This window comes from Vulpes lagopus, chromosome 3 (genome assembly GCF_018345385.1).
Source record: "Vulpes lagopus strain Blue_001 chromosome 3, ASM1834538v1, whole genome shotgun sequence".
Lineage (NCBI taxonomy): Eukaryota > Metazoa > Chordata > Mammalia > Carnivora > Canidae > Vulpes > Vulpes lagopus.
In genome coordinates, this window is record NC_054826.1 from 106192271 (window position 1) to 106219045 (window position 26775).

Consider the following 26775-nt stretch of genomic DNA (forward strand, 5'->3'; position numbering starts at 1 on the left):
CCTGGCTGGAAGATTTTGAGTTTTATAGCAAACCGTATTGTACAGACCCGGGGCCCAGGGGCCCAGCCCGGCTGGGACCCCCCACTTGACCCCGCCGGGCTGCCTCCTCCCCCTCCCTCCAGCGGCCCCATCCTCAAGCCTTTCGCAATACCCAGAACCCCCTCCCCTCCGGCCTTTGGTCCGCCCAGTCCCTCCCCCCACCCTCGCACCTCCCTGTTACCTGAGGTATGTGGATAGATCCCCCCTCCCCTACATGGTACAACCCGGCTCCCCCGGGAGGCCTGGGCTGAGGGGCGGGATCTGGCCCCAACTCCTCCCCGCTGGCTCCCAAAGCCCCGCCCCCGCCCTGGAGGAGGGGCGGGCCAAGAGTCTGTTACTAAGTTCCCATGGCAACTAAGAGGGGCCTTTTCCAGCCTTAGCACTGGCTTCGGGAGGTGTCCATTGGCTGCTATTTCCATGGCAACCAGGAGTGGCAGTTCCCTGGGCAAATGGGATACAAGTTTCCATGACGATGAAAGAGTGGGAAGAGCCAAGCTGGAGGAGTCCCATCTTCCCCATCATTGGGCTGGCACCCCACCCCCACCCCCACCTCAGGTCAGGAGGGGTGGAGCTGCTCAATACAGTAAAGCAAGAGAGAGCCTGGGGGTGGCGCAGTCCAAGCTGGGTGCCCACCAGTCCAGTCTCAGTCCAAGCGAATCAGTCCCCTCACTCCGGCTCCCCCAGGTCCGAGGTTCCCCCGGTTCAAGTAACACTTCAGTACAGATGAATGTTCAAGTATTGTGCGGGGAGGCAGGTAGGGGGCTGGGGTACCCCTCACCACTCCCCTGGGCCACGCTGAACAGCGGGAAGGCCCGCGGCCCCCACTCCTCGCAATAGCTGCCATTGTCAGTGACGTTCAAGGAGTCAGGGTTGGGGGGGGGAAGGAACTGAAATCTGGGGAGGGAGTAAGGAGAGGGGTGTGACCCCCTGAGGGGGTACTACTGCCCCCACACCTGCTCTTTGCCCCCACCCTTCACTCAGCCCTAGCTTTCCCCTGGTTCCCCAAGTCCCCCCCATCTCTGACACTTGGATCCCCAATTGCTCCTCTGTTTCCCTTTTTGGCCCCACCCCCACCCCCCAACTCCAAGTATCTGGTCTTGGTTCCCTGAACCCTTGGTGGTCTGCTTTCTGCCCCCCTCCCCCAGCCCATCCTCCACCTCCCCCAGCCCCCTGGCTCCCAGTATCCTGTGTGCAGATACCCTTTTCCCATTTCCCTCCCTCAAACTTGCACCTTACCCCCCTCCCACCATCCCTTTGGCTCAGCACCCCCCAGTACCTCTGACCCACTCCCCCCAGGGGATGGACAATGAAGCAGGTGGAAGGGAGAGGGGATGGGAAGGAGAGACCCCCAGAGATATCAGTGCAGGGGGTAGAGAAGGGGGAGGCTGGCTCGAGTCCCTGGGCAGGAATCCCAAGTCATGAGGTGGGTAACCTGGCCTCCTGGCAGGGATAAAATGAAGGCCCGAGGTCCAGGCTCCTGATGAGTCCTGGGGGAGGGTGGGGGGCACCCAACTAGCTGTCCTTGAGAAGTAGCTTCTCCTCTGGGCAGCGGAAGGGGCCAGGAGGCCCAGCGGCTGCCAGCCGGGCACAAGCTTCAGGTGAGAGCTGGCGACAGGAGCGCAGGTCTAGGCGGCGGAGGCGCGGGCAGCGGCGGAACAGCGGGAGGCAGTGGTCCGTGAGGCGGTGGCACCCTGGAGGTGAGGCAGTGGGAGCTGAGACCATGAAGGTGTGTAGGAAGTGGACACTGGCGATGGGGACTTAACACACTAGTGGGATGGACACAGAGAATGCTTACCAGCAAGATTGAGGTGCACCAAGGTCTCGCGGAGTGGGGAAGTGGGGGCTGTGAGTAGGTGGACACTGGGGTCCCCGACGTGGGCGCAGTGGCTCAGGTCCAGGGCACTCAGCTGGGGTGCGTGGCGCAGCAGGAGCCGCAGGGAGGCATCTGTCAGCTCCAGGCCTGCCAGGCGCAGCTCTGCTACGCCCTGCAGCCGCCCACGGCTCTCCGTTTGCCCTGGGCAGGTAGTTAAGAGATCAGCACTCCTGGCTGCTCCGGTGCCTGCACCGAGGCATCTGGACCAGCTGTCTCCACACTCTGAGTCCTCACCACCCCCTAAACCTGCTCCCACAAGAGAGCCTCCACCTGCTCTTCTCCCAAACACCCCCATAACCAGACCTCTTTTAATCTGTCCATTGCTCACATCACCTCCTCAGTGAGACCCTCCATGATTACTCTGTTTGATACGGTAACATTCCAAACAGTCCTACCCCTTCCCTGCCATTATGGTTCCCCTTCTCTCAACATGTGACTTATTTTTTCCTCTCTTCCCACTAGAATGTTAATTCCAAAAAGGCAAGAATTCTTCTCTTGCTCTTGCTCTATCCCTAGCAATCGGGACAGAGGTGCTCCATATATATATTCACTCATCCAACAAGTGCTGTCCCTAATGGAACTGCCACCCCAGGCTCCCTCCTACTTCCCTCTCCTTCCATTAGTAACATCACCTGCTAGATCACTTGCTCTCCATTCCCTGGTCACTGCTCTGGGACAACCACCACTCTTGCCTGAACTCCAGCCTTAGCCTCCGCACTCAGTCCAGCCTCTCCTGAGTCATGCCCAAAAACAAGTAGGACGCCATCCCTCCTCTACTAAAAACTCTAAGGGCATCTCCTTGGCTAGAACATTCCAGTTCCTATAAGGTCTCATCCCTGTCTCAGTTTCTAACTCCCCTCCCACTCTCAAACACTTGGGCCAGATTCCAGAGGTGACACTGCCCTTAGACTCTGACCATGGAAATCAATGTTCTGTCCTGGGCTTTGACAGTGTCCCTGGCTTTTAGATTTGAGCTTAGAGACTTCTTCTTCCCTCATCTCCAGGGTAGAAGAGCTCATGTCCCTCATCTCTACATCCAAAGCATGTGGCATGTGGCCTGCTTTTCTTTTATTGTGTCTACCACATTCCTGCATTACATTTTTGGGGTTTTGAGAGGAGGGGGTAGGGGCAGAGGGAGAAAAAGAATCTTAAGTAGGTTCCCCTGATATCACCTGAGCCACCCAAGCCAAAATCAAGAGTCAAATGCTTAACTGGCTGAGCCACCCGGGTGCCCCTATGTTTTGTTTTGTTTTAAACTAAGTGCCTCTGGTACACTAGCCACCATTAATTGAACACTCAGTGTGAGCCAGGCACCAGCTAAGTGGGCCAAGTGGCAACCTACTCCTAGGCCGGCAGCTCTTCTATGTCCCCTGGAGGGCTGCCTAGGATGGTTGCTAGTCTCACCATCAGAGGTTAGGGAATCTAAGGTAGGGCCTCAGAGTTTATTTTTCTAACAAGTTCTCCAGTAATGGTGATGCTGCTGGTCTGGACCTTGCTTTAAGAACCACAGCTGTGCGATTACCACTCCTGCTTACAGATGAGAATTCTGAGGCTCCAATCATTAAGCAAGCTGTCCAAGGTCACAGGACCAAAGAAACAGAGTAGGACACCAGACCAAACATACCACAATACTATCTGCCTCCCAGGCACGAGCTTAGCCCATAGATAAACTAGATCAGATATCACAAACTCATGAAACTAGCCTATACAACTATTTTATGGAACCTGAAATTTTTATAGTGCTAAAATTTTTCTTAATGACTAATTTCCATAAAGGAATCTTTTTTTTTTTTTTTTTTTCATAAAGAAATCTTGATCTGGCACCACTGGGCTATCCCTTGCACCTGAAAATGACTAGATGGAAACTGGGTTGCAAGATGCTACTCCCTAAAGTCATTCACCAAGCCCATCCCTCCTGTCACCTGCCTGGCCACTTTCATGGGCACTTGACTTGGCAAACTCTGAATTCCACCTCGTTTTTTCCTTCAAAGAGCTGAGGGCCTTGGAAGGGGATACATCTGCAGATACCCTCAATCTTGGGCCACAGCTAAAAGCCATTAGAGGGAAGCAGAGGAAAGACAGGTCACTTCTGGCCTGGGCAGGGGAAGTGGGCATCTCAAGGATTTCATCAAGGGGCCAGCATTTAGGGGGGCCTTCCAAGGATTTGAATGTGCAAAGAAGTGAGATAAGAGCAGGCCAGGCAGAGGGCAGTGGGGACAAAAGCAGGGAAATAGAAGAACTTTAAGTTTTGCTCCAGGAATGCTGCACAGAGCCAAAGAGCCAAGGTAAGTAAGGATGGTGAGTGTAGAGTCCCAACACTATATGCAATCTTGGTCTTAAGTGCCTGGAAGGCTCATCTCTGTATGCTCCTGAGGTAGATCAGGCAGGAGGAATTGGTGTCAGTGTGCCAGCCAACCAGCACTTTCTCACCTCATGGAATCCATGGTTCCTAATGCCCAACCTCACCTCCACCTAAATCTTCCTGGCTCAGTCCCATTCCATTAAGAGCAGGCAACAGGGGAGTTCTCCAGCCTAGCTATGCCCATGTGACTTGTAGCTGTCAACCCCTCTGAGCCCCTGGTGCCTTGTCCAGATAGTAAGAATCCTAGATGTTGCTCTATCTCCTTCCAAGGCTGCTGTGAAGGGGACTAGAGTGGAAAGAAGGGCACTGAAAAGTGAGCTGTGAAAACAAGGCTCTGGGCTAAGCACAGTCCCTGCCCTCCCAAAGCTTACGAACTCAGGGAGAAGAAATGGGTTTTCATTAAATCACTTCACAACCATGCAGGAACAGCTGGGAGAAAACTGCTCTCAAAGCTCTAAAGGAACCTTGATCTCAGTGGGAGGAAGGATCATGGAGGGCTTCTAGGAGGAAGTGGCATTTATGCTGAAGCCTGAAGGATGGTTAGATGTTAAACAGACAAAGGACACAAAGGGGGGTAAAGCATTCAGACAAAGAGAACTAAGCAAAGGCCCCAGGCTGGAGGGACTCTGGTAAAGAGGCTGAAGAGGCTGAAATGTGGGGATGGCATAGATCAGTGGGAGCCAGACCATGCCAGGCCTTACCCAAAAAATATCAGTCTTTATCCAAAGAGTACTGGGGGGCTATGAGAAAGTTTAGAGCCTAGGAGTGACATGGAGATTTGCCCTTCTGGAAGTTTTCCTGGCATCAGTGTGGAAAATAGACTAGTGGGGGCCAGAGAAGCTGTTGCGAGTATCCCATCTCCTGGCTAGACAAGGAATCCCTAGGCCTCAGCACTCCTTAACCTGCACCTCCTGTGACCAGCCTATGCTCCAAGCATGCCCCTCTGTCAGCATGCACCTCATGCCCTACGGAGGTGCTGACTCCTGCCTCACACTCCCTGAGACACCCTTGCCCTTTTTAGGACTCCGTTCCAACAGCATCTCCTCAGGCAGGGATTGTCTTACTGTCCCCCCCAACCCCTAACCACAGACTCAACCATATCACCCCATAACCTTCTATTTCTGATCCTCTCTTTTCTGCATTATTGGGGTTCTACAGGGTAGGGAATAAGGCTGTTTGAAGTCTCTAGGGCCTTCCACCAGGCCAGGGCCGGAGTATGTGTTCAATAGTAAAAGCTGTCTCTACCTGGCAGGGTACCTGGGCCTGACCCAGGGGTGGAGAGGTAGCTAGCCTCACTTGGGAGAGGACACCACCGCCCCTATGCAACTTTCCAAGGTAACTGGCTCTGCCTTTCTGCTCCATTCCCTCAGGAAAACCCTTACCTTTCAGTGTAGGGCAAGGGGGGCAGAAGGGCCAAATCTATTCTCAGCCATATTTGTACTGGTCCACACATGAATTTTAAAAGAATGTTAAATTAACTGCTATCATTTAAAATTAAGGATATTTCAGGGAGCCTGGGTGGCTCAGTCAGTTAAGCGTCAGCTCAGGTCATGATCTCAAGGTCCTGGGATCAAGCCCCACATCAGGCACCCCACTCAGCAGGGTGTCTGTTTCTCCCTCTGCCTTTCCCCTTGCTCATGCTCACTCACTCTCTTGCTCTCCCCTTCTCAAATAGAATAAACAAATAATAAAATAAAATCAAGAATATTACAGAGAAAAATCCACGTGTCTGGCTCTCCTTGACAAATGGAAGGGACTGCCCATACTGGGCCTGCGCTCTTCCATGTCAACTGATGCTGCTCCCTTTGGAGGAAGCTCCCCAGTAAGGCCCACCATACCCTATGACTTTACTCTCATCTGCCATCGGCCATGCTCCTGGCTTATCCCAGAATTCTTCTGTCATTCTCCTGTCCTATACCATGTTTCCTCCCATCATCATCTCCCCTCTAGAGGGCAGAAGCTACATCCCCTTCATCCCTGTTCCCTCACAGTTCCTATCACAGGGCCCAATGCACAGCAGGTGAGTAAATGAACAAACGGTGGCCAAGCAAGGCCTTCTAACCAAACTCATGTGTTCTACCCTTTCTTGACATCTCTTAACATTCAGCATGAGTCAGAAGAGACCTTGGAGGCCTCATACCTCCCCCTGCCCCTTGCCCAACCCATTTTACAAATAAGCCACCAGAGGCCACACCTGGTTTGGTGTCTGGTGGAGGCAGCAGCAGCTCGCGGAGCTGTGAGTCTTTAACATCCTCAATCCAGCGGAGGTCCAGGAGCCGCAGGGCCGGCAGTGGGGCAGAGCCCAGGGCAGAGACAGAGAGCCAGGAGCAGCCGGAGAGCACCAGCTCCTGCAGGCCTGGACAGGGGGTGGGGAGGTCGGGAAGTTGGTGGGGAGGTCAGGATCATCTCCCTCTTTACCCTCTCCTACCTTGCCATCACCCCCTACCTTGCAAACGGTTCAGAAGCCACATGAGCTGCTTCTTGGAGACACCTGTCCAGCTGAGGTCCAGGGCTCGGGGCTGGCGACGAACCACACCACTGAGCATGGGTGGGGTCAGTGACTTTCGACGGCTCAGGTCCATTCGAGGCCACAGACGCTTGTCATAGCACCTGCCAGCCACAAGAGGGAGACAGAGCCCTCAGCTCTTCCCAAGCCTGCCAAACTCCCTACTTCAAGGGTCCCCCACAGCTCTGCCCTGGCTCACAGAGACAGCAGGGGTGGCAGAAAGTTCCCGGCCTCAGGCCAAGAGCACTGGATTTGGGGCTCAACTTCATCACCAACTGGATGCGAGACCCCAAGCAGGTCCATTCCTCTCCCTGAGCCTCAGACGATCTATTTGTAAAATGAAGATAATGATCCAGACTCAGCCTGCCCCACAGGGCTACTGTCAGATCAAATGAGGTCACTGCAGTTCACAGACCTTACAGCTCATAAAGCATTTTGCCAAAGACACAAGCACCCTACACATTGTATTTGATGTAACATCAAAGAGATCTGTCAGCAGCCCCCACAAACCCCCCACCTTGCACTTCTGGAGTTCTCCTTGGCTAAGTTATGGTGACTCGTGGGAACTTCTCATCTACCCTATTAATCTCTGCCGCTGAGCCCTATCTGCCCCATTCTGGTGGCCAGATGCCCAAGGCCTGACTTACAGCCTTGTTATCTCCTCCCTTGGATTGCTATGTCCCTCCAACTAGAGCACAGTCTCAACAAGGGCAGGTATAGCTTTTCCCCTCTGGTAGCACCAGTGCCTAGCCCATGCCGGGTGCATAGCAGATCAACTACTGCACGTGTGCGGAATGAATGAATGCTGCGAAGCCTATGTGAGGTCCCTGAAGCTTCTATTGAGCACTCCCCCACAATATGCTTCGTCTATAGCTTTTCATTTGTTCACTCACTGTTTATGGAAGGCCTGGTAGGGCCAAGAATCAAAGTTTCAAAGAAACATGAGGCCTACACAAAGTTAAACAGGTTTCCTGATCCCTGACAACTTTGGTCCCCGCGGTACAGCAAACCAGAGATGGGCTTCCCAAAATTATTTCACCAGGGACCCCTTCCCCTCCTCTCCCAAGGTCATCTGTGAACACCCTGTGGCCACTAAAGCTCCTTGAGACTTAGTTTGAAAAGCCTCTTCCAGTTCTCAATGCATGTCCGGAAATTCCCACTGGGCTAGAGGGGCTGTTTCAGAAGCAGCAGGGGTGAGGAAGGCCCAGGAAGCTGTCTCACCTCCCTCCCACCCCTCCCCTCATCCTGAAGGGTTCCCCCTTTGAGAAGCCCTGGGCTGGAGCAGTGCTTACCAACTCCAGTTAGTTGCTATCTCCTTCTCTGCAGAACATGAATTCATCTTTAAATGGATCCCCTCCTTGCACTTAAAACCAGTATTGTTTCGCATAAAAATGTTAACCTTAGAAATACGCACAATAAAAACACACTGGGGCTATTAAATTCTAGGCAGGTGTTGGTGTGGCTTTAGGCTACCACCTGAAGACTATTTTTGTTAAACAAGGAGATAAGTATTAGAGAGGTGTTAAAGATACAATAGCACCCAATGGTGAGACTTCCTTTTCAAAACTAATAGAAGGATTAAGGCATGGTTTTGTGCCACTTGAAACTGCCAGGCATTCTCCATAGAGCCCTGTACAACATTTTAGGGAATCACTGGGGGCACAAACACTAAGGCTTCAATCCCAACAAATCCACTTCTTGTTCTGCCTGCTGCTTCTTACCCCTTCCCTGCCTCTTCTGGCATTCTAGCCTCTCCCTCTCCTGGTTCCTTCCACTCAACCAATTAACATTTGCAAATCTCTCCGATTATAAAACAGAAAATGAAGGGGTGCCTGGGTGGCTCAGTGGTTGAGGTCTGCCTTTGACTCAGGTCACAATCCCGGGGTCCTGGGATCGAGTTGGGGTCCTGGGATCGAGTTGTGTATTGGGCTCCCCATGGGGAGCCTGCTTCTCCCTCTGCCTACATTTCTGTCTCTCATGAATAAATAAATAAAATCCTAAAAAAAACAGAAAAGGAAAAAAACTCAACCTAACCCTCAACCCAGCTTCTGTCCCTAGGTCCCGCCCGTTTCCACTTTCCATCCAGTGGAATTGCCCATTCCAATCCAGTCTTGAGTCTCAGTTCAATTGCCACTATCCCACCTTGAAGAAGACCTGGATCTTCCATGGCTAGAAAGGAACTCTTCCCCCTAGGCGCCCACACAGGCCACCCCACCAAGTGTTTCTGTATCATACTCCACAAAAGCCAGACCAAACCACCTGCCCGCCTATAGACACACATTGCTGCCTGGTGCCAACATATATTAGCACACGTTGTGCTTCTGCCCCAAATGCCAACCAACCCAGAGCTTTCAACACTCAGCTCCAGTGTTTCCTCTTCCAGGAAGTCTCCCATGACTTTTCTTCGCTTGAACTAATTGGTCCCTTTGCCCTTGAACGACTAGGACACTAGGTTTAAACCTCAGTTGTGGCCAACAATCCACTCGGGGCCTCCACTGGGCCGTCAGGAAACAAGGGAAATGTAGGCAGTCCACGGTAACTGAAGCAGCAAGGGACAAAACAGTCAATGATAGGATCTGACAGAGAGCTTCCTAGGGAGACCGTAAGGGGAGGGAAGAGAGAGTACATTCCAGATGGGGAAGAACCAGCGTCCAGGGCTAGGACACAGACAGAAAACTCTGAGAAACCCGGGCAGCAGGAACAAAGGGTAATTCATTCCCTTGCCTTAATAATGAGGAAGATGGGGCTGACTATGGCATTAATACCTAGTGTTTATCAAGGGTTTACTACGTGCCAGGTACTGGTCTGTGCATAGCCAGTTAGCCTCACAACAGCCCCAGGAAATAAATACTGTTACTATAATCTCCTCTTTCAAATTAAGAGAAACAAGGCCCATGGAGGTCAAGAAATTTGTCCCAGGTCCCACAGCTACTAAGTAGCAGCAAAGCCAGGCTTTAACCCAAGCTGCTCTAGATTGAGAGCCTGAACCATGTCTGGGGAAGAGGCAGGGACAGGACTGCAGAGGAGGCCCAGGGTGGGCACACCAAGTCACGGCAGGCTGTAATGCCAGGCTAGACTATCATTTAATGCACTCACTAAGGTACTGTATGTGTCCAAATGTCCAAGAAGGCTGTGGGAGTTCACTGTAAAGGTAGCAGGTAACCATGGATTGGTTCTTTCTAAGCTGTGGAATGACTACGGTGAGAAGCAGGAAGAATTCTTAAGAGGCACGGCATGCCCTCATCCAGGGTCATCAGGGCTCGAGTCTGAGTTCCCTAACCCATTCACTTTTTCCTAGACTCCAGCCGCCCCAGCTGACTCAGCTGCCTATTAAGCTCACCTCCCAAATTCGAAATTCTGGGCCTAAACCTGTGTTGCAGAGGCCCTTTGGGGATGCAGATGCAGCAGCCCAACTGGTGCCTGTAAGGAGCTCCAGCCAAAACTGGTTCTTGACTTTCAGCTCTCTGGGTTCCTTGATGCCACCACTGTCCTCCTATCCACCCATCTTCAGGCCTTTATTCCCAGATCCACTGGTCCTCACCCTGTGGTCCAGTCCCTTTCTTGTCACCCTCTCTGCTCAGTTCTCCAAGCTCCAACCCTTTTTTCTACAACTAACAACTCTGTCATGCTTCCTCTGCCCACCCCCCTCCCTTTACTCTTGGTATGTTCACTTTGCCTCCCAGTTCCGAGAGAGATAAAAGCCACCAGACAGGAAAGCCTGAAACTTCCTGCTCTCCCACCTACAAATTTCTCTGGCTCCACCCTCACTACCTCTTTCCACACTCCATCCTGATTTCCTCACTTCCATCCATTCATCCATCCATCCATCCATCCATCCATCCCTCCAACAAGTATTGTCTTAGAATCTATTGTATGCCAGGCTCCATCTTAGGAACCTGGGACACAGCAGCAAACAGATTAAGTCCCTGCCTTGGAGCTGATGTCCTTAGCTTCATGAGACTGGGCTTGGTCTCCTACTCCCACGTAGCACACCCAAGGATACCAAGACCTCTTGTAGCAAATCCAACTGCCATTTCTGGTCCTGGGTCTCCCACGACCTCCTGCCAACATCCTAAACTTTATCATTCACTCCTTCCTCAATCTCTCTTCTTCAGGACACCTCTCCCATCTCCGTGTCTCTGGTTGCTTTCTCTAACTCACAGATACTGACATTTTGTCTTTTCCCTTTCTGGAAGCTGCTACCTATACGGCAAGAACTTCCAAAGCTGGATCTTTTAAGCGTCAGACCTGTACACCCATCTGCTGCCCTGCTAGCTCTGACTGGCCCACAGGCCTTTTGGACCAAACATGTCAAATCTGAGCACTTCGCTTTCCTGGTACCTGGTCCTCATCTGGTGTTCCTGAGCTTGGGGAATGGCACTGCTGCCCACCCAGGCTTATGGGCCAGAAACTCAGCTGAGAGATACCCCGGAGCTCTCATAGCCATTTAGTCACCAAATGCCAAGCCATTCTGCTTCTTCAAAAGTTCTCAGCCTGGGCAGCCCTGGTGGTTCAGCGGTTTAGCACCGTCTTCAGCCCAGGGGGTGATCCCGGAGACCCAGGATCGAGTCCCATGTCGGGCTCCCTGCATGGAGCCTACTTCTCCCTCTGCCTGTGTCTCTGCCTCTCTCTCTCTCTCTGTCTTTCATGAATAAATAAATAAAATCTTTAAAAAGAAAAAAAGTTCTCAGCCTGAGTCCCTCCTCTCCTCTACCCCTCCTGCCCCTACGTCTGACAGAGCCTCCTCCCTGTTCCCACTGTAGCTCTGGTCTGCCCTACCTTCATCCTTTTTTTTTCCCCCTACCTTCACCCCTATTGGAAAAACCACGATTTTACGGAGTGTTTAGCCCCTTTCAGGTACTGTGCTAAGTGCCTTGCAAAAACCACCTCATTTAGCCTCACGAGGTATTAGTATGAACCCTAGACCACAAATGAGAAAACAGGCCTTGAAAGGTACAGCTATCTACCCATGGCCATACATCCAGGCAGTACAGGAGTCACAGCAGAGGACACCCACAGCTGGCAGACTCCAGGGCCCAAGCTAGAAATCACTGTGCAAGCCAGCCTCTCTGCTTCATCCGCTTTTGGTCACAAGTCTCTCCTTGAGGTAGAAATCAAGTCCTCTTCAGTTCTGGATCCCATGTGCCAAGCACAGAGCTGGCCTCAAAGAGGCCTCAGCAAACATGCCCTCAACCACTATGTGAGCAGAGGCAGTAATCTCTGGCAATTGCTCTCTTTGCTTCTATACTGCAGGCTGATTTGGAGCTCCTCAAGGGCCCAGATGTTTCTAATTCCTGGGTACTGTCCTTGGTTCTTTATATATGTTAGCTCATAAAGATGCTATGAAGTAAATGCTTTAGTTCTCCTGGCTTAACAGAGGAAGAAACTGAAGCACAGAGAAGTTAAGAAACTAGCCCAGCAGCCATCAGCTTATCAGGGGAAGAACAAGATTTGCCTCCAGAGCCTGCACTCCCATGCTCTTAGCTCACCAGCCTCCAGAGATCAGAGCGGTGAATAGAGCCCCAGAGTCCCAAGGAAAAGGAGTGGAGTTTGAGTTCAGCCACCAGCGTGTGCTGTGACTTCAGGCGTCCCTCATTCTCTCCCAGAGTTGCTATTATGAGGAACAAGTGGGCCAATAATCTACAAAGTGTCCAGCGGGATGCCTGCCCCACAGTAAGTGCCTGGGAAAAACCCTGAATGTATTCATTTAATAAAATACTTCTTGGGCACGTACACTGCCCTCATCCCACGCTGAGGAACATGCAGATAATAAGGAACATGCAGATAATAAAGACACAGTATCTGCCCCACTCTGACAAGCGATATGAACGGGAGGATGAATAAATGAGTAAAAGTTCATCAACTTGGGGAAGGTCTCTACGTGCTCTGTGAGGAGGACAGGGTACTGTGGCAGTTTGATGGGACTGGGGAGGGATTATGTCGGGGGCAGGACTGAAGAGGAAGACCAGGGGCTTCGGAGGATGACCAACATTTCTGAACAAATAGGGTTCAGGAAGCAGTGGGAAGATGAGTGGAAGAGAGGCAGAGGGAGCTTGCAGTGGCTCTGGGGCATAGAGAAGTGATGGGGGGGGAGGTCAGGGGCCTCATGTACGGCTATCTCTGAGAAGGCAGGGGCCACCTCCACAGAGAGCTTTCTTATGTGAAAATGGGACCTCTAATAAGACTGTCTTCATGAGAAGAACTGTGAAAAGCAAATCAGGTGACACATACATAGCATTTAGTGCTATGCTTGACACACACACACTTATAAATGATGGTTATGAAGAGAAAAGGTGCTGGTGCCACAGTGCTTGGATTCAAATTCCTAGTTCTACTATCTCCTCTCCACAACTTTGACCTCAGCTTCATCTTTAAAAGGGAACCTACCCTGACAAAGTTGTTACGAGGGTCAAACAAGCTCAAAGATGTAGTTTGTGCACAACAAATATGGAAGACTTTAATGTGTACGTACTATAGTATTACCAGCCTAAGACCAAGACCCAGAGAGGTCATAACCTGCTGTTACAGGGCATTCAGCAAATGAGAACCCAGGCCTATCTAGGCCACTCACCAGCGGCTCCAAGTCCGGCAGACTCGCATGCAAATACACAGCTCTCGGGGCCCGAGGTGCTGGAAGACACGAAGCCAGGCGGCACGGGGCAGAGGGTGGTCGGATCCAGCAGCCAAAGGCAGCGTGTCGGGCTCAGGGCTTCGAGGTGGGGGCCGTACCACGTGCCTCTCCAGCTGTGGGGGCCGGGGCGGTGGGGCGGGGCCCAGGGGCCAGCTGAGGAGGGGCCCCCCACTGCCAGGGCGCACAGCCCGCCGCCCCCCGCGGTTCTCCTTCTCGCCCGAGCCGCCCCGGGCTGGCCGTCGCCCATTCCGGGCCTCGCCAGGGGCCTCATCCTCACTCAGCGATGTGCCTGAAGAGTCAGAGTCGGAATCCGAGTCCGAGGAGGACGAGGAGGTGTCAGGCACCCGCTCCAGCAGCTGGCACATGCGCTTGAAACGCTCTAGCTTCTCCCTCTGTGGTGATGGGGATGGTACTGCCGGGCCCTCAGCAGAGGCCAAAGGCGGCTTTGGTTTCTGCAAGGAGAAAAGGGGAGGCTATTCTAGGGCCTGACACACACTCTCCCACCAACCTGCCCTGAGGAGTCAGCAGGGGATGAGCAGCCCAAGAGAGTCCCGAGTTCTAGCCATAGCTCTGCCCCTGAACAATGTGAGGCCTCAGCCACATTATCATGTCCCTCTCTGGACCTCAGTCTCCTTATCTGTCACATGAAGGCACTGATTCAAAGAATTAGAAGCCTTTCAATAGCTTATGAATCTCCAAAGGCAGTCAAATATTGAAAAGAGCTGGAGATGGAGTTTTGAGTATCAGCTTGGCTATCAACTCTCTGTGGGACCTTGGGAAGCCCCAGCCTCATCATCTATAACACGGAACACTGGACTAGATGATTCCACGTGTCTGTTCAACGACGTGAGAGTGACAACGACATGAGAGTGACAGAGCACCTCATACTCACGGACTCACATCTTCACAGTGCTCCAACGGAGTGGCAACCTAGGCCACTCTTACACTCAAAGAAACTGAGGTTCAGACAGACTAAATGACTTACCCAAGGTTACAAACTGACCAATGCCAGAAACAGAATTTGAACACAATCAGGCAGACCCTTGCATTCACGTGTCAGTGCAAAGTGACACGTGAATTCTAACTTTGCTGTGTGACCTTGGGCAAGTCTTTTAACCTCTCTGGGCCTCGTCTTCCTCAAATCTAGGTACATTTCACAGTTCACAAATCTCATTTACTTTCATTAGATGTAAACAGTTCTGTGGAATGGGTGGATAAAGTAGGTAGTATCATCTCCTTCACAGATGAGGAAGCGAGGCTCAGAGCAGCTGACAAGTTGCCAAGACCACACAGGGAGTCAGTGGGCAGGGATTTGAACTCAGTTCTTTTCCCTTTAAGTTTGGAAAGATGACGCAAATGGGTCAGATGACACCCCAAGGGTTCTTGGAAAGTCCTGTGGCCTGGCCCCAACCCACCCCTCCCCCTCCACTCTTCCCAGGGGTCCAGATGCCCAGTGTAGCCAAATGGGGCAGGGGCAGGACAAGGTGAGTAGGAAGGGACAGATCTCTTCTCCAGGGTGGAGGGTGGGGCAAGGAAAGGTGGGAGGGGGAGGGAGGAGGTCCCCGGCACACCTCCCAGTTCTCGGGAGGGAGCCCAGGGTGGCAGGACGAGAAAGCCTGGCTCGGATTCAGAACCCTGGGGGGCAGAAGGCCGGGGCCGCCTGGGTCCGATCCTCGGAGGAGGCAGGCGTCTCCACCCACCTTCTTCAGGTGCCTCTCTCGGCCTCCTTTCACCTACCAGAGCAAGAGGGAAATATGGGGAAAGGGAGAGACCCCATTAGCCCCTTACTGTCCACAAAACTAAGATCCATGCTGTCTTCTTCAACTACAAATCCCAGAAGCCCCCATCTCAGGAAGAACTCTGAGCATGCTCACCTTCCAAACAGTGTCTTGACTCACTGAGCATGCTCTCCTCTTCTCTTTCTTCCCCCTCAGGCCCTTTCCAGCCCCTCCTTCCTCTTCTGTAGCAGCTAATTTGAGCATGCTCTTTTCCTCCTACCTGAAGCACCCAAGACTCCCAAACCTTCCCTGCCCAGTGCCAGTTGCCCCTCACCTGTACCTCTCCTCCCCTTTGAGCATGCTCCATCCTCCCCCACTCCTATCTCTTGAACTACATCTCCCAACACCCCCTGGGGAACCCACAGAGCGCAGCCTCCCGGGCCCACCCTCCCTAAAAAGGAACTAGACTACTGCTCCCAGAATCCCTTGGGCTGGGCCTCGCGAGCATGCTCCCTTGCTCACCTTTTTCCTTGGGGTGGGGGGCTCATTCCCTGCCTCCCTCTCCTTTCTTTTGGGGGGCCCAGGCACGTCCTCTGGGGGGGGCCCAGCAGGTAAGGGGCCCTTGCGCCTGGGTGGGGGTGGTGGAAGCGGCGGCTCCTCCGTCAGCTTCCATCCACTCCCCAGGCTGGCGCCCTCCTCGCCGTTGTCAGCCCTGCGGCGGCCTGGTCCCTCACCTGAATCCTGGGGAGATGGAAGCTGGGGGTGAGGTTCTCTCCAGCTCCCCAATCCACTATCTACCCAGAACCCAGCACCCAGCTCAGCCCCTACCCCTACCTTGCTGGTCCGGCCTTCCTGGGTGCAGCGAGGGCACTCCCAGCAGTTAGGGATCTCCGCATTGATGACACCCTCAGCCTTCCCCATCTGTAGGCAGAGGGCAGGGAGTGCATGTAGGGCGCCAGTAAACCCAGAGGCAGTGCTCCCCAGGGCCATCACCTTCAGACTCCAGGGCCCCCAGGCCCATCACCTTCAGGCAGCCAGGGTGGACGATCTCATTGCAGATTGTACACTCCATGAGGCTCAAACCAAATTTCTCTTCCTCTCCCTCCACTGTGTCCTCCTTCCCAGCCTCCCCACACAAGAGGCACACAGCTGTGTGTGGGAGCACGGGCTGTTGGGGAAGAGGGAGTATTAGGGACCCCGAAAGCAAGCAACAGGGGTGGGGAGACCCTTCCTTCTGGGAAGCCTGGCCAGCCACTGGATGAGGTTCAGAACCCATGGGTCAAACTAGGTCAAATATTGAATTTGTTCCTTTTTGGCAGTATGACCTTGAGCAAGTGATTTAACCTTCTCTTGTCTGTTTGTGCATCTGTAAAATGGGGCTAGGCATTTTTCTTTGCAAAACCTTTGGAAGAATGAGATCATGCCCCAGAGACACTGGATACATAGTTGTTATCACTGTTGAAAATGTTGCAGCTGGAATCAGAGTCTGTGTGTGTGACCCTGAAACTGTAGCTGGCTTTGGGGAAGGATAAAAACCACAGCAAATAGGACAATACTGTTGAGAGGGAGAGCACTGCAGGGCATGTGGCCACAGCTCTGGGTGATTCTGAGTTTAAACAGGGGGCAGCCCAAGGGTTGCACCGGACCCTACAATGAATCAGGTTTTGGCAAGACTCCTGGGAACACTAAAGGCAGCTGGCTGGTCCTAGGGGGGAGAGCAGCCCTCAGACAACTGGACTTTGGGGAGGGCAGGGTAATAGAGAATCATCTGAAGGATGCTGACAGTGGGGAGACAGACCCAAGGATAAAGGAGGTAGGGCAAAGAGGAACAGGAAAGTGAAGCAAGGGTTGAGGGACAAAGGGAGAGAAGAGGGGAGCTGTAGGGTACCGAGGTAGCAGAGGGGCTAGAGGGAAAGGGGCCACATTCTGGAGCCCTGCAGAGCTCAATGGAAGAAACTCCTGTTCTCCGATACCTACACTGTGTGCTGGGCACACTGACATCCGTGCTATTGCTGAATCTTTACAACTCAGCAAAGAAAATGTTTCACAGAAAAGGCACCTCAAGGTTCAAAATGTTTGTTCAAGGTCACACAAAGGGTAAGCCTGGCCTCAAATCCAAGACCACTCTGGCAAGTGAAGATGAGGCCAAAGAAGGCTAAGATCTGTTCACTTGGGCCAGCTCTGGAAGTGGGCCCCTGTGTACAGATTCCTCTAAGGAACAGTAGGAGACAGGCAAGCTCTCTAGGAGTCTGTGCCTCTGACGCTGGTAAAAACACAAAAGTAAGCACTACATTAGATACTTCTGGCTGCCTTCACATTGGCCCCAGCTTGGAAATGGAGGCAAAAATGGGTCTGGAGAACATCTGAACAAAACACTGAATGAACGCGTGAACAAACAGCAACTCTACAGTGTGTGCTAGGAAGCAGCCACCCCAGAAGGACACCCAAAGCCCCAACGTATCCGATGCACTGGGGGCAGAACTCACGGCAGTGCACTGCCGGAGCAGGCACGACTGCTTCATGCGCCCGGGCCCCCCGAACTTCTTCATGTCTCGGCAGAAGTGGCAGTCCCCGCACTCAGTTCGCACACAGGCCCGGCAGCGGCGGCAGCGGGTTCGGCGTCGGCGCGCTCCGGCCCCCGGCCCTCGGCTGCTCGACGACATTGGGGGCGTCAGCAACGCCGAGGGCTGTGGGTGAATGGTGGCAGGGTCAGGTGGGCCCACGGAGGCCCCAGCCTGGGAAACTCCTGGCAGCTCCCCCCATTCCTAGGCAGCCGGAGCTTGCTCTCCTGAGGGAGGCAGGAAACAAGGAGATCATCCCTGGGTGGAGAGGGTTGGGTGGGTGGGGGGGGGGCACCAGTCCCTCTACTCAAAGCCTCTCTCTCCCAAAGCAGCTCACCTGGCTCCTCAGGAGAACTGGCTTCCAGACCTCACTCTTTTTACTCTATCACTTCCTCAGCAGCCCCTTGCCTAGCCCAGGGAGGAGGAAGGGAATGGGGCCCCTGCACTGACATTCCTACACCAAAGTTCCTTGGAAATCCAGGGCTCCTTGTCTGTGCAGTTACCTTAGAGAGGCCCCACTCTTCCCCCGTTACCCAAATCTACTACACCTCATGCATTTCCCAACCTAAAATTCCCCAGACTTACCTCTCTCCAAGATACCCAAATTCCCGAGTAGAAGCTTCAGACCTTTCTTCCTCCCTCCTCACTCTCACACACAACTACCACCCAATCTCTCTTCCCCCAAAACCCATACGTTGTCAACAGATCCAATGGGATGCTTGCCCTCCCCCATCCCTAGGGCTCTGAAACACCCCCCCTCCATGCTGCTTCAGAGCCCCTCCTCAGTTCAAGATCTCAACTGCTTGTTCCCCACAGAGCTCCTTCTGCCCCAAGACACCCTCCTCTTGGATCTCTCAGGTCAGCCTGGGCAATCTCCCAGATTCCCTGGGATTCTAGAATCCACCCTGACATCTCCACAGAACTCAGTCCTACATGTTCCCCCCACACACACACTCCCCAAGCTTCCCAAGCTACTTTCCATCTCTAATTGTCTAGAATCCCTCGGGCTCCCCTTCCCATGGAAACCAGATCCTCCAAGATCCCATACAGACTCAGCAGGCCTGGAGGGGTCTCTTCGTGGCCAGAGTCTTACCCTAGCTTCCCCCTTTCCAGGGACTTCCAGCCCCATCCATGGGGGGAAGGGGCCCTCCAGCGCTCCAGGGGAGGGGCCTGGAGGGCGGCGACTGCAGGCGGGGATGGGGGTCTGCAAGGGGAAGCAGGGTCTAGGAAGGAAGGCCAGTTCCCCAGGGTTGAGAGGTAACAGGAAGGAGGGCTGGAGATGAGGAGTTTGGAGCAAGGAGAGGGCGAGGCTGGGGGCGGGGAAGGTAGAGAGAGGCCGGGCTGAGGATGAATGGGAGTGGGAGCTGCCCAGGTCTGGGGGTGAGGAGGAGCCGCATGAACCCACCTCACACGTGTCCCGGGAGCCATCTCTCCCTTCTCGGCAGCTCCCGGCGGGTCGGCGGCCATCGGCGGCGGGGGGGCCGGGCGGCGCGGGGCGCGGAACGCTCAGAACGCCGGGGTCCACGGCCCCCCGAGGGCGCTCGGCCCCTCCCTCCGGCGGAGGCCGGGACGGCGGCGAGTGGAGATGGGGGGCGCCGGGGGCGAGGCCCTCCCACGGGCTGCGGCGCGGCCCTTCCAGGGGGAGGTCCTGCTCTGGGGGGCTCAGTCCCTCAGCCCCCCCAGGCCAACGGGGGCTCCTCGGGCGCAGGGTGCTCAGCTTCTGCCCGGGCCCCACTCAGTCTGGGGTCCGAGTCACAGCTCCCCTCCCCCCACTCCGCCTCTCCCCAGCGCCCCCGGCCCTTTAACTGGCCCCTTCCCGGCCCTCACTGCCCAGGGGTCCAGGGCCAGGCCTGGGCCCCCCACAGTTTCCGGGGTTCAAGCCCCGCCCACCGCCGGTTCCCGGGGAGGGGGGGGTCCCTGTAACCTGCCCCCCTCCCCTGGGTCCGCCCCTAGACTGCGGCCCCCTGCCCTAGGGCTACGGGGCGAGTGGAGGGGGGTGAAGGAAGCAGCTCCGGCCCCGCCCCCCCAGCCTGCGCGCGCCCCCGCCCTCTTCCCCCTCCCCCCCAGCGCGCGACCCTCCAGAGATAGGGATTTAAATAAAATTTGAATAAATCCCCTTCCTCAAGCCGGAGGGTGGAAGGAAAGGATGGAAGGGGGCAGGGAAAGGGGGAGGGGGCAATTGGGGTGCCTCAGCCCCCCTGGTCCCCCGGCCCCGCGCTGCTTCGGCCCGGGGCCCTGGCCGCCTCTCTCATCCCTCCTGAGCTCCTTCCTCCTTCCTCCTCTCTTCCCCCACCCCTCCCTCCTTCTTCCCTCCTCCTCCTCCTCTTTACTCCCTCCTTCTCCCAGAGGAACCCCGCCCCCTGCCCCCTCCTTTCCCCACCACCTCCACTTTCCAGGACGAACACGCGCAGGGCACGACGGAAATCGTAGTCCTGCGGCCGCCGGGGATACCGTGGGAACAATGGGATGCTGGGGCCAGCGGGGACTACAAACAAGATGGCGGAGGGCGTGCCAAGCCGGGAGCCAAGGATGCCGGGAGTTATAGTCCGGTTGCCCCGAGGCTCCCCGTTGCAGAGGATAGAGAAGGAGCGGGAACGATGACTACAAACAAGATGGCCTTCTCCCCGGACCCGACCTCCTTCCCAGGCACTCACACGCCCTCCTATCCACAACCCTCCGCGTGTGTGGTACCTGACGGGAGTCGCAGTCCATCTGCTGCCTTCCCGCTGCCATTTCTACTGGTCGGGAACAATGGAAAGGTGAAAAGGAACGAGGACTACAAGCAAGATGGCGGAAGAGGGGCGTACACCTAATAGTCGGTCTTATGAGGTGCGATGGGAATAGTAGTTTTCTAGCCTTCTAGTGTGCCTTAAGAATGGCGGAACCACGAGAATAAGGAGACTACCATAAAGATGGCAGGGTACCTGGCCTCTCCCCGTCGCCTCATTCTACTCCCTTGGGCACCTCGCCCGCCTGTAACATCGAAATCCCCCTCCCGGTGGCGCAGAGCCTGACGGGAGTTGCAGTCTTCCCAGCTCCGCTCTATTATCTTTGGTGGAGACAATGGAAGGGGAAAGGGGCGGGGACAACCAGCAAAAATGGCGGCCGAAGGGAAGGGGAGGCGGCGATCTGGGATTTGTAGTCCACGCACTAGGGCCGCTCCCTTGGGAAAACGGGGGAAAGGACTACAATAGTGATGGCGGCCCATCACTTGCTCTCTGCGGCAGTGCCTGCTGGGGGACGTAGTCCCTTCATTAGCTCGCCAGAGAAAAGACGTTGGGCTGTTGAAATGTGCATCACCGCCGACACGGCAAATTGCGAGCCTACGGGAAGCGAGAGTCTCTTTCCTCCTCTCCCCACCACCTCTTTCTGAACGACCTGCCGGGAATTGTAGTCCCACGCCTTCACTCGCTAGTGGAGAGGGAGAATTTATGTCACCAGTGGGGTTCAATGCGGGTGAGGGAGAAAGACGTCCAGGAGATCTAAGGAATATATATAATGCCCGCCCCCGCGTGTAGCAAGGATTTCATATTTGAGGGCCAGGCTCTTAAAGGAAAGCAACAGTAATCAGTATTGTCGCGACAAGGGAGGCGTGGTTCTCCCCGAAAGTACCATCACGCTCCTATCCCTGGGCGCCTCACACCCGACGCTTGTTCCCCCAAACCTCATGGAATCGGTACCTTCCAGGTCGGGAGGACTCCAGGGAAGAGGCTCTGAAGTCACACAAAATCCCCTACCCTCCTCGGGAAGTCACCAAACCTCGATTTTCTCATCTGAAAAATGGGGATAAGGATACCTACCTCCAAGTAGATTTTGGTGTGTTAGGACAGTGTTCACGAAAGTGCCCAGTTCAGGGCCTGACACAGGGCACGTGTTGGTAGTTCCTTTTTCGAGTTCCCTTCCTGCCCAGCTCTTCTGGGATCCCAGGAATCCATCACGCCGGAAGGGGTTAGCTCCTGTGAGAAGAAAACTGTGGCAGGCAATCTACCCCCATCTTGAACCGCACCCCCTCCCCCGCCCTCCCCTCGCATCTGGGTCCTCCAGCGTCCACTACCGAGCACTGCTCCCAGGGGGCGCCCATTCTCCATTTGACTGAGGTCCTGAAGCCCGGTCAGATTCCTCAGCCTCAAGTTGTAGGTTCTTCGTACTGCCCAGCCTCCTCTCCAGCCAGGCTTGGAGGCATCCCTCCAGACATCTCAGCTGCCAAAGCAAATGGGAATGCTTCCCACCTTTGTGCCTTCTTACCTGCCTTCTTGATCTTCCTCCTCTGCCTGGAAAACTACTCACTTCTGACCCCAAGGCAGCACCCCTGCTCCCCTCTCTCTTCTGTGTTTGATAGAAGAGGGTTAGGGGGCCCTGCGGAAGAGTCGGTGGGTGTGGTCTTTCTGTCTGGGAAGTTAACGCTGGCCAGTTTAATGTGGTCTTAAGTTTGTAGGGACTGGCCTGAGGCTGAACTGAAGCTCCTTCCAGTTCCTTACTTGTCTGGAAATCCTTGGCCCCCAGATGATTGTCTCCTCCGTGTCCTCACTGCTTTAGCATTGGCTCCCGTGATCAGGACTTTCTCAAGGGCTTTTCCCGCTCCCTGTTAGGTCCTTTCCCTTCTCCTTCCCACTTCTCTACTCTTCATCCTTCAGGTTTCTGTTTAAATGCCACTGTCCCAGTGAAGTCTTCCTGTAATTCCCAGATGAAATTTATTTACTGACTCAATACATTGTAAGCTTTATGAGGTGTCCACCTCACAGGTTAAGTCAGTGTTTTCAACATCTCATCTGATCCTCAGAAGAATCCTATGATGTAGAAATCCCATTTTATAGATGAGGGCTATAAATGGACTGGGCTATAACAAATGGGTGATAGAGCTAGGATTCAAACCCAGAACTCCAGACCCGTCCTGAGGACTACTGCAACATCCACAAACTGATCAGCCAACTGTGTGTGCTTAATGTGACACAACAGCAACAAATTTCTTGAAATTTCCACTTTCACTTGAAACCCTGAAATCTAGCAATACCGAGCCCCTGTTTCTTGGACAAGAAACAACTGGACCTGAGCAAATGGCTGCCGCTTTGGATAAGACATGTACTCACCAGTTCAACACCGTTCATTCGTCGGGTCCACCACCACCCACCCCCACTAGCTTGCTTTAGTTCTAATGTAAGCATTATGGGCCCCACTCCATTAACTGAGACAACCATAACAAGCCTATTGAGGGTCAGGGCCATTTCTTATGCTGTATATATAGCACCCCTGTGCCAGACCCCATTTCTGTACCCACAGCTGGGTGGTTAGGGGGATGGCAGAATGAAATTGCATATAAAAAAATATAGAAAAACTTTTACTTGGGGCACCTGGGTGGCTCAGTGGTTGAGCAGACATCTGCCTTTGGCTCTGCCCTGGGATCGAGTCCCATATTGGGCTCCCTGAGTGGAGCCTGCTTCTCCCTCTGCCTATGTCTCTGCCCCCCTCTCTCTCTGTGTCTCTGTGTCTCTCATGAATAATAAGTAAGTAAAATCTTAAAACCAAAAACAAACTTTTACTTTGCACTTAGTACCCCACTCTACAGCTTAACATTTTTACCATGAGCAGATATTATTAACAATTACAGGAGTTGAAAATACTATAATCCAACCATGTTGACATTAAAATATAAAAATGACAGACCTCAAAATAAGTGAACTCAAGGAATCCGGCACTCATGAGTCCTTTTCATTTGTATAAAAATGATGGTTGTTTTCGTCAACCTTATTTATGCATTTTGTATAAGACACTTTGGAAGGATGGCTTATGACCACTCAGTGGTGGTGGTTTTCTTTGTAAGGGCCTGGGTGGTAGAACTAAAGACCGGTTTCAGAAACAGGTCAGACCACTCAGTCTCTATTGAGGAACTGCTAAAAAGGAATGAAGGGTACCTTCCTACTTTCAGAACTATCTTGGGGCGCCTGAGTGGCTTAGTTGGTTAAGCATCTGTCTTTGGCTCAGGTCATGATCCCAGCGTTCTGGGATTGAGCCCCACATCAGGCTCCCTGCCTGCTTCTCCTCCCTCTGCCTGACTCTCCCTCTGCCTGTGTTCTCTCTGTCAAATAAATAAATAAAATCTTAAAAAAAAAAAAAGAACTATCTGAAACCTTGGAATGAGCACACTGAATTCAGGAGCTGGAGCAGCCCATTTATCTTGGAAGTTCTGAAGTAGCAATGGCTACTCTTCTCTTCTCGATCTCTTCTGTATCTCTATATACGTTCATAGCTTCTGTATCAGCCAGGATAGGCTAGGTTAAGTTGCAATAACAACAAGCTTGGGTGGCTTATAACAACAAAGGTCGTTTCTTGCTCCTGCTGCATGGCTAGTGGGGGATGGTCTGCTCATTCTATTCACTCAGGGGAGAGGCTCCATCTTGATATGAGCTTCCATGTGACAGTTCTGCTCACATTGTACCAACCTGTACATAATCTCACCTAACTGCAGATCTCTCCATATGCCTGGAAGAAGAACTGGAATACTTGTGAGCAACCCCAATAACAAATACAGCTTCCTAAGGGCCCTAGGGGAAAGTGCCACCATCTAGAGGATTTTCTGGGCAAGCATACACTAGCAGACACCCAGTGAATGAGCTCTTTTGTTATCATATGGTATGGGGACATCCACATAAAGTAGAGAGGAATCTGATATACATTGAACTATAATGGACAAATGAACAGAAAATCCCTCTGTGAGAGGGTGATGGTCAGCTCTGGGATCAATCATCACAAAAGGCAAGGTCCCCCATGGGGTGCCTAGGTGACTCAGCTGGTGAAGCATCCAACTTGGTTTTGGCTCCGGTCATGAGCTCAGGGTCATGAGATTGAGCCCCACATCAGGCTCCACATTCAGCTCAGAGTCTGCTAGAGATTCTCCCTTTCCTTCTTCCTCTATCCCTCCCCCTGCTAAATAAAGAAATAAATAAATTTCAAAAAAAAAAAAAAAAAAGGCAAAACACCAAAGTGCGCAAAAGCTGCCTGGATCTGGGATCCCTGGGTGGCGCAGCGGTTTGGCGCCTGCCTTTGGCCCAGGGCGCGATCCTGGAGACTCGGGATCGAATCCCACGTCAGGCTCCCGGTGCATGGAGCCTGCTTCTCCCTCTGCCTGTGTCTCTGCCTCTCTCTCTCTCTCTCACTGTGTGCCTATCATAAAATAAATAAAAAATAAAAAAAAATAAAAAAATAAAAAATAAAAAAAAATAAAAATAAAAAAAAGCTGCCTGGATCTGATTAGTGAAGATCCCAGAAGTGAAATGCTCAGCAATGAGCGTGGCTTCAGGTGGCCCCACAACCCTTCAGTAGAGCTCTGCTAGTGTTCCCAGAGGATCTGATGTCAACAGCAAACTGAGTTTCTACTGGAAGCATGGGCTTAAACTTCTTCAAATTTATCATATAGATAATATCACTTTTTAAAGATTTATTTATTTATTTTAGAGAGAGAGACTGAGTGGGGGAAGGAACAGAAGGAGAGGGACAAGCAGACTCCCTGATGAGTGAGGCACCCAATGCAGGGCTTGATCCCAGGACCCTGAGATCATGACAAGCCAAAACCAAGAGTTGGCTACTTAACCGACTGAGCCACCCAGATGCCCCATAATATCATTTCTTTTTGCAGATGTACCTTTCCATTTGGGAGCCAGGATCTGTGCTCTAAGTGGGTTCCTGCAGCAAGGGCTCTGGACATTGTAAAAGTCCCCCCTCTTTTAAAATTTTTAAATTTAAGTTTGAGCCCCAATGTGGGGCTCAAACCCATGACCCCGAGATCAAGAGTTGCATGTTCTACCAACAACCACTTGGGTTGATGCAGGACTAAATCCAAGGACTCTAGGATCACGCCCTGAGCTGAAGGCAGATGCTCAACTGCTGAGCTACCCAGGCATTCCTAAATAAAATCTTTTTTTAAAAAAAAAAAAAAAAAAAGCTATTTGAAGATAAAATCTAGCTAAACCACAAGACAGGTTACTCACAAAAAAAAATTGTTGGTTACCAAAAAAATAATTAATTATCGAGATGCCAGGGTGGCTTAGTGGTTAGGCATTTGCCTTTGGCTCTGGGGTGGTCCCAGAGTCCTAGGATGGAGTCCCACACTGAGCTCCCTGCAGGGAGTCTGCTTCTCCCTCTGCCTGTGTCTCTGCCTCTCTCTCTCTCTGTCTCTCATGAATAAATAAATAAAATCTTTAAAGAGAAGAAATATTTAATTATCAGTCTAATCCTAAACAATTAAGGAAATCAAGGCTGCAGAATAGAATATACTATAGATGTTATAAATATAGAAAACTAACAATAATAATATAACTAACAAAAATTTGGACATAGAGGAAGACAGTGAGAGAAATATTAGGAATTAACTGGCAATGGCTACTGGGGCAGGAAGTCAACTAGCCTGTTTACCTTGAAAGCATGTGATTAATAATAATGAGTCCATCCTCCCATGTTTTTCAAAATCTTTTTTGCTTAAGTTCAGAGGAATATTACAGGAAATGTCATTTTGTAATGAGGAAACATTTATCTAAAGTTCCACCATTCTTTCAATTTCATTTTGATCTCTTTCTTCTATTAAATTCAAATAAAGTTCAAGGTAATGTTTTTGTTTTAAAATAGAACATAGTATGAATTGATAATTTTTTCTATTTTTTTAACCTATGAGATGTCTAAAATAATGTTCATCGAATGTTGGTACAATAATGGCTATTTCTCAGTGCTAAAATAGGATGGTTGGTTTCTTTTTTTGTTCTTTTCTAGTTTGCTTGAATTTTTATGATGAACACGTATCACTTGAACAAAAATGATAAAGTCCTTAGGCTTTTAGATGTATATTTTAAGAATATAATTACAGGGGTGCCTGGGTGACTCACTCAGGTAAATGTCTGCCTCCCACTCAGGTCCTGATCTTAAGGTCCTGGGATCGAGCCCTGTGTTGGGCGCTCTGCCCAGCATGAAGTGTCCTTGTCTCCCTCCTCCTCTACCCCTCCTTACTGCTCATGCTCTCTCTCTCTCTCTCTCAAATAACTAAGTAAAATCCTTTTTAAAAAAAAAAAAAGAAGAAGATATAAAAAAAAAAGAAGATATA

General features: G+C 52.3%; 1 protein-coding gene across 4 annotated transcripts; it reads right to left on the reverse strand.

Moving 5' to 3' along the window:
* On the reverse strand, window positions 1–21975 carry FBXL19 (F-box and leucine rich repeat protein 19). 4 transcript variants are annotated; one of them, XM_041749293.1, is made up of 13 exons: window positions 21745–21974; window positions 21491–21660; window positions 19096–20425; window positions 17616–17816; window positions 16154–16297; window positions 15964–16050; window positions 15652–15870; window positions 14983–15144; window positions 13352–13863; window positions 6721–6884; window positions 6469–6630; window positions 1835–2053; window positions 1–1730 (listed from the first exon to the last, which is right to left on the reverse strand). In XM_041749293.1, exons 4-13 carry the CDS (start codon window positions 17790–17792, stop codon window positions 1552–1554), a joined length of 2025 nt encoding a protein of 674 aa, XP_041605227.1. In that variant the 5' UTR covers window positions 17793–17816; window positions 19096–20425; window positions 21491–21660; window positions 21745–21974; the 3' UTR covers window positions 1–1551. The 4 variants fall into 4 exon arrangements, with proteins under 4 accessions (XP_041605227.1, XP_041605229.1, XP_041605228.1 ...); XM_041749295.1 differs by lacking the exon at window positions 19096–20425 and having other exon boundaries at window positions 21745–21975; XM_041749294.1 differs by lacking the exons at window positions 21491–21660; window positions 21745–21974 and having other exon boundaries at window positions 19096–21454.
* Between the last annotated feature and the right edge of the window lie 4800 nt (window positions 21976–26775).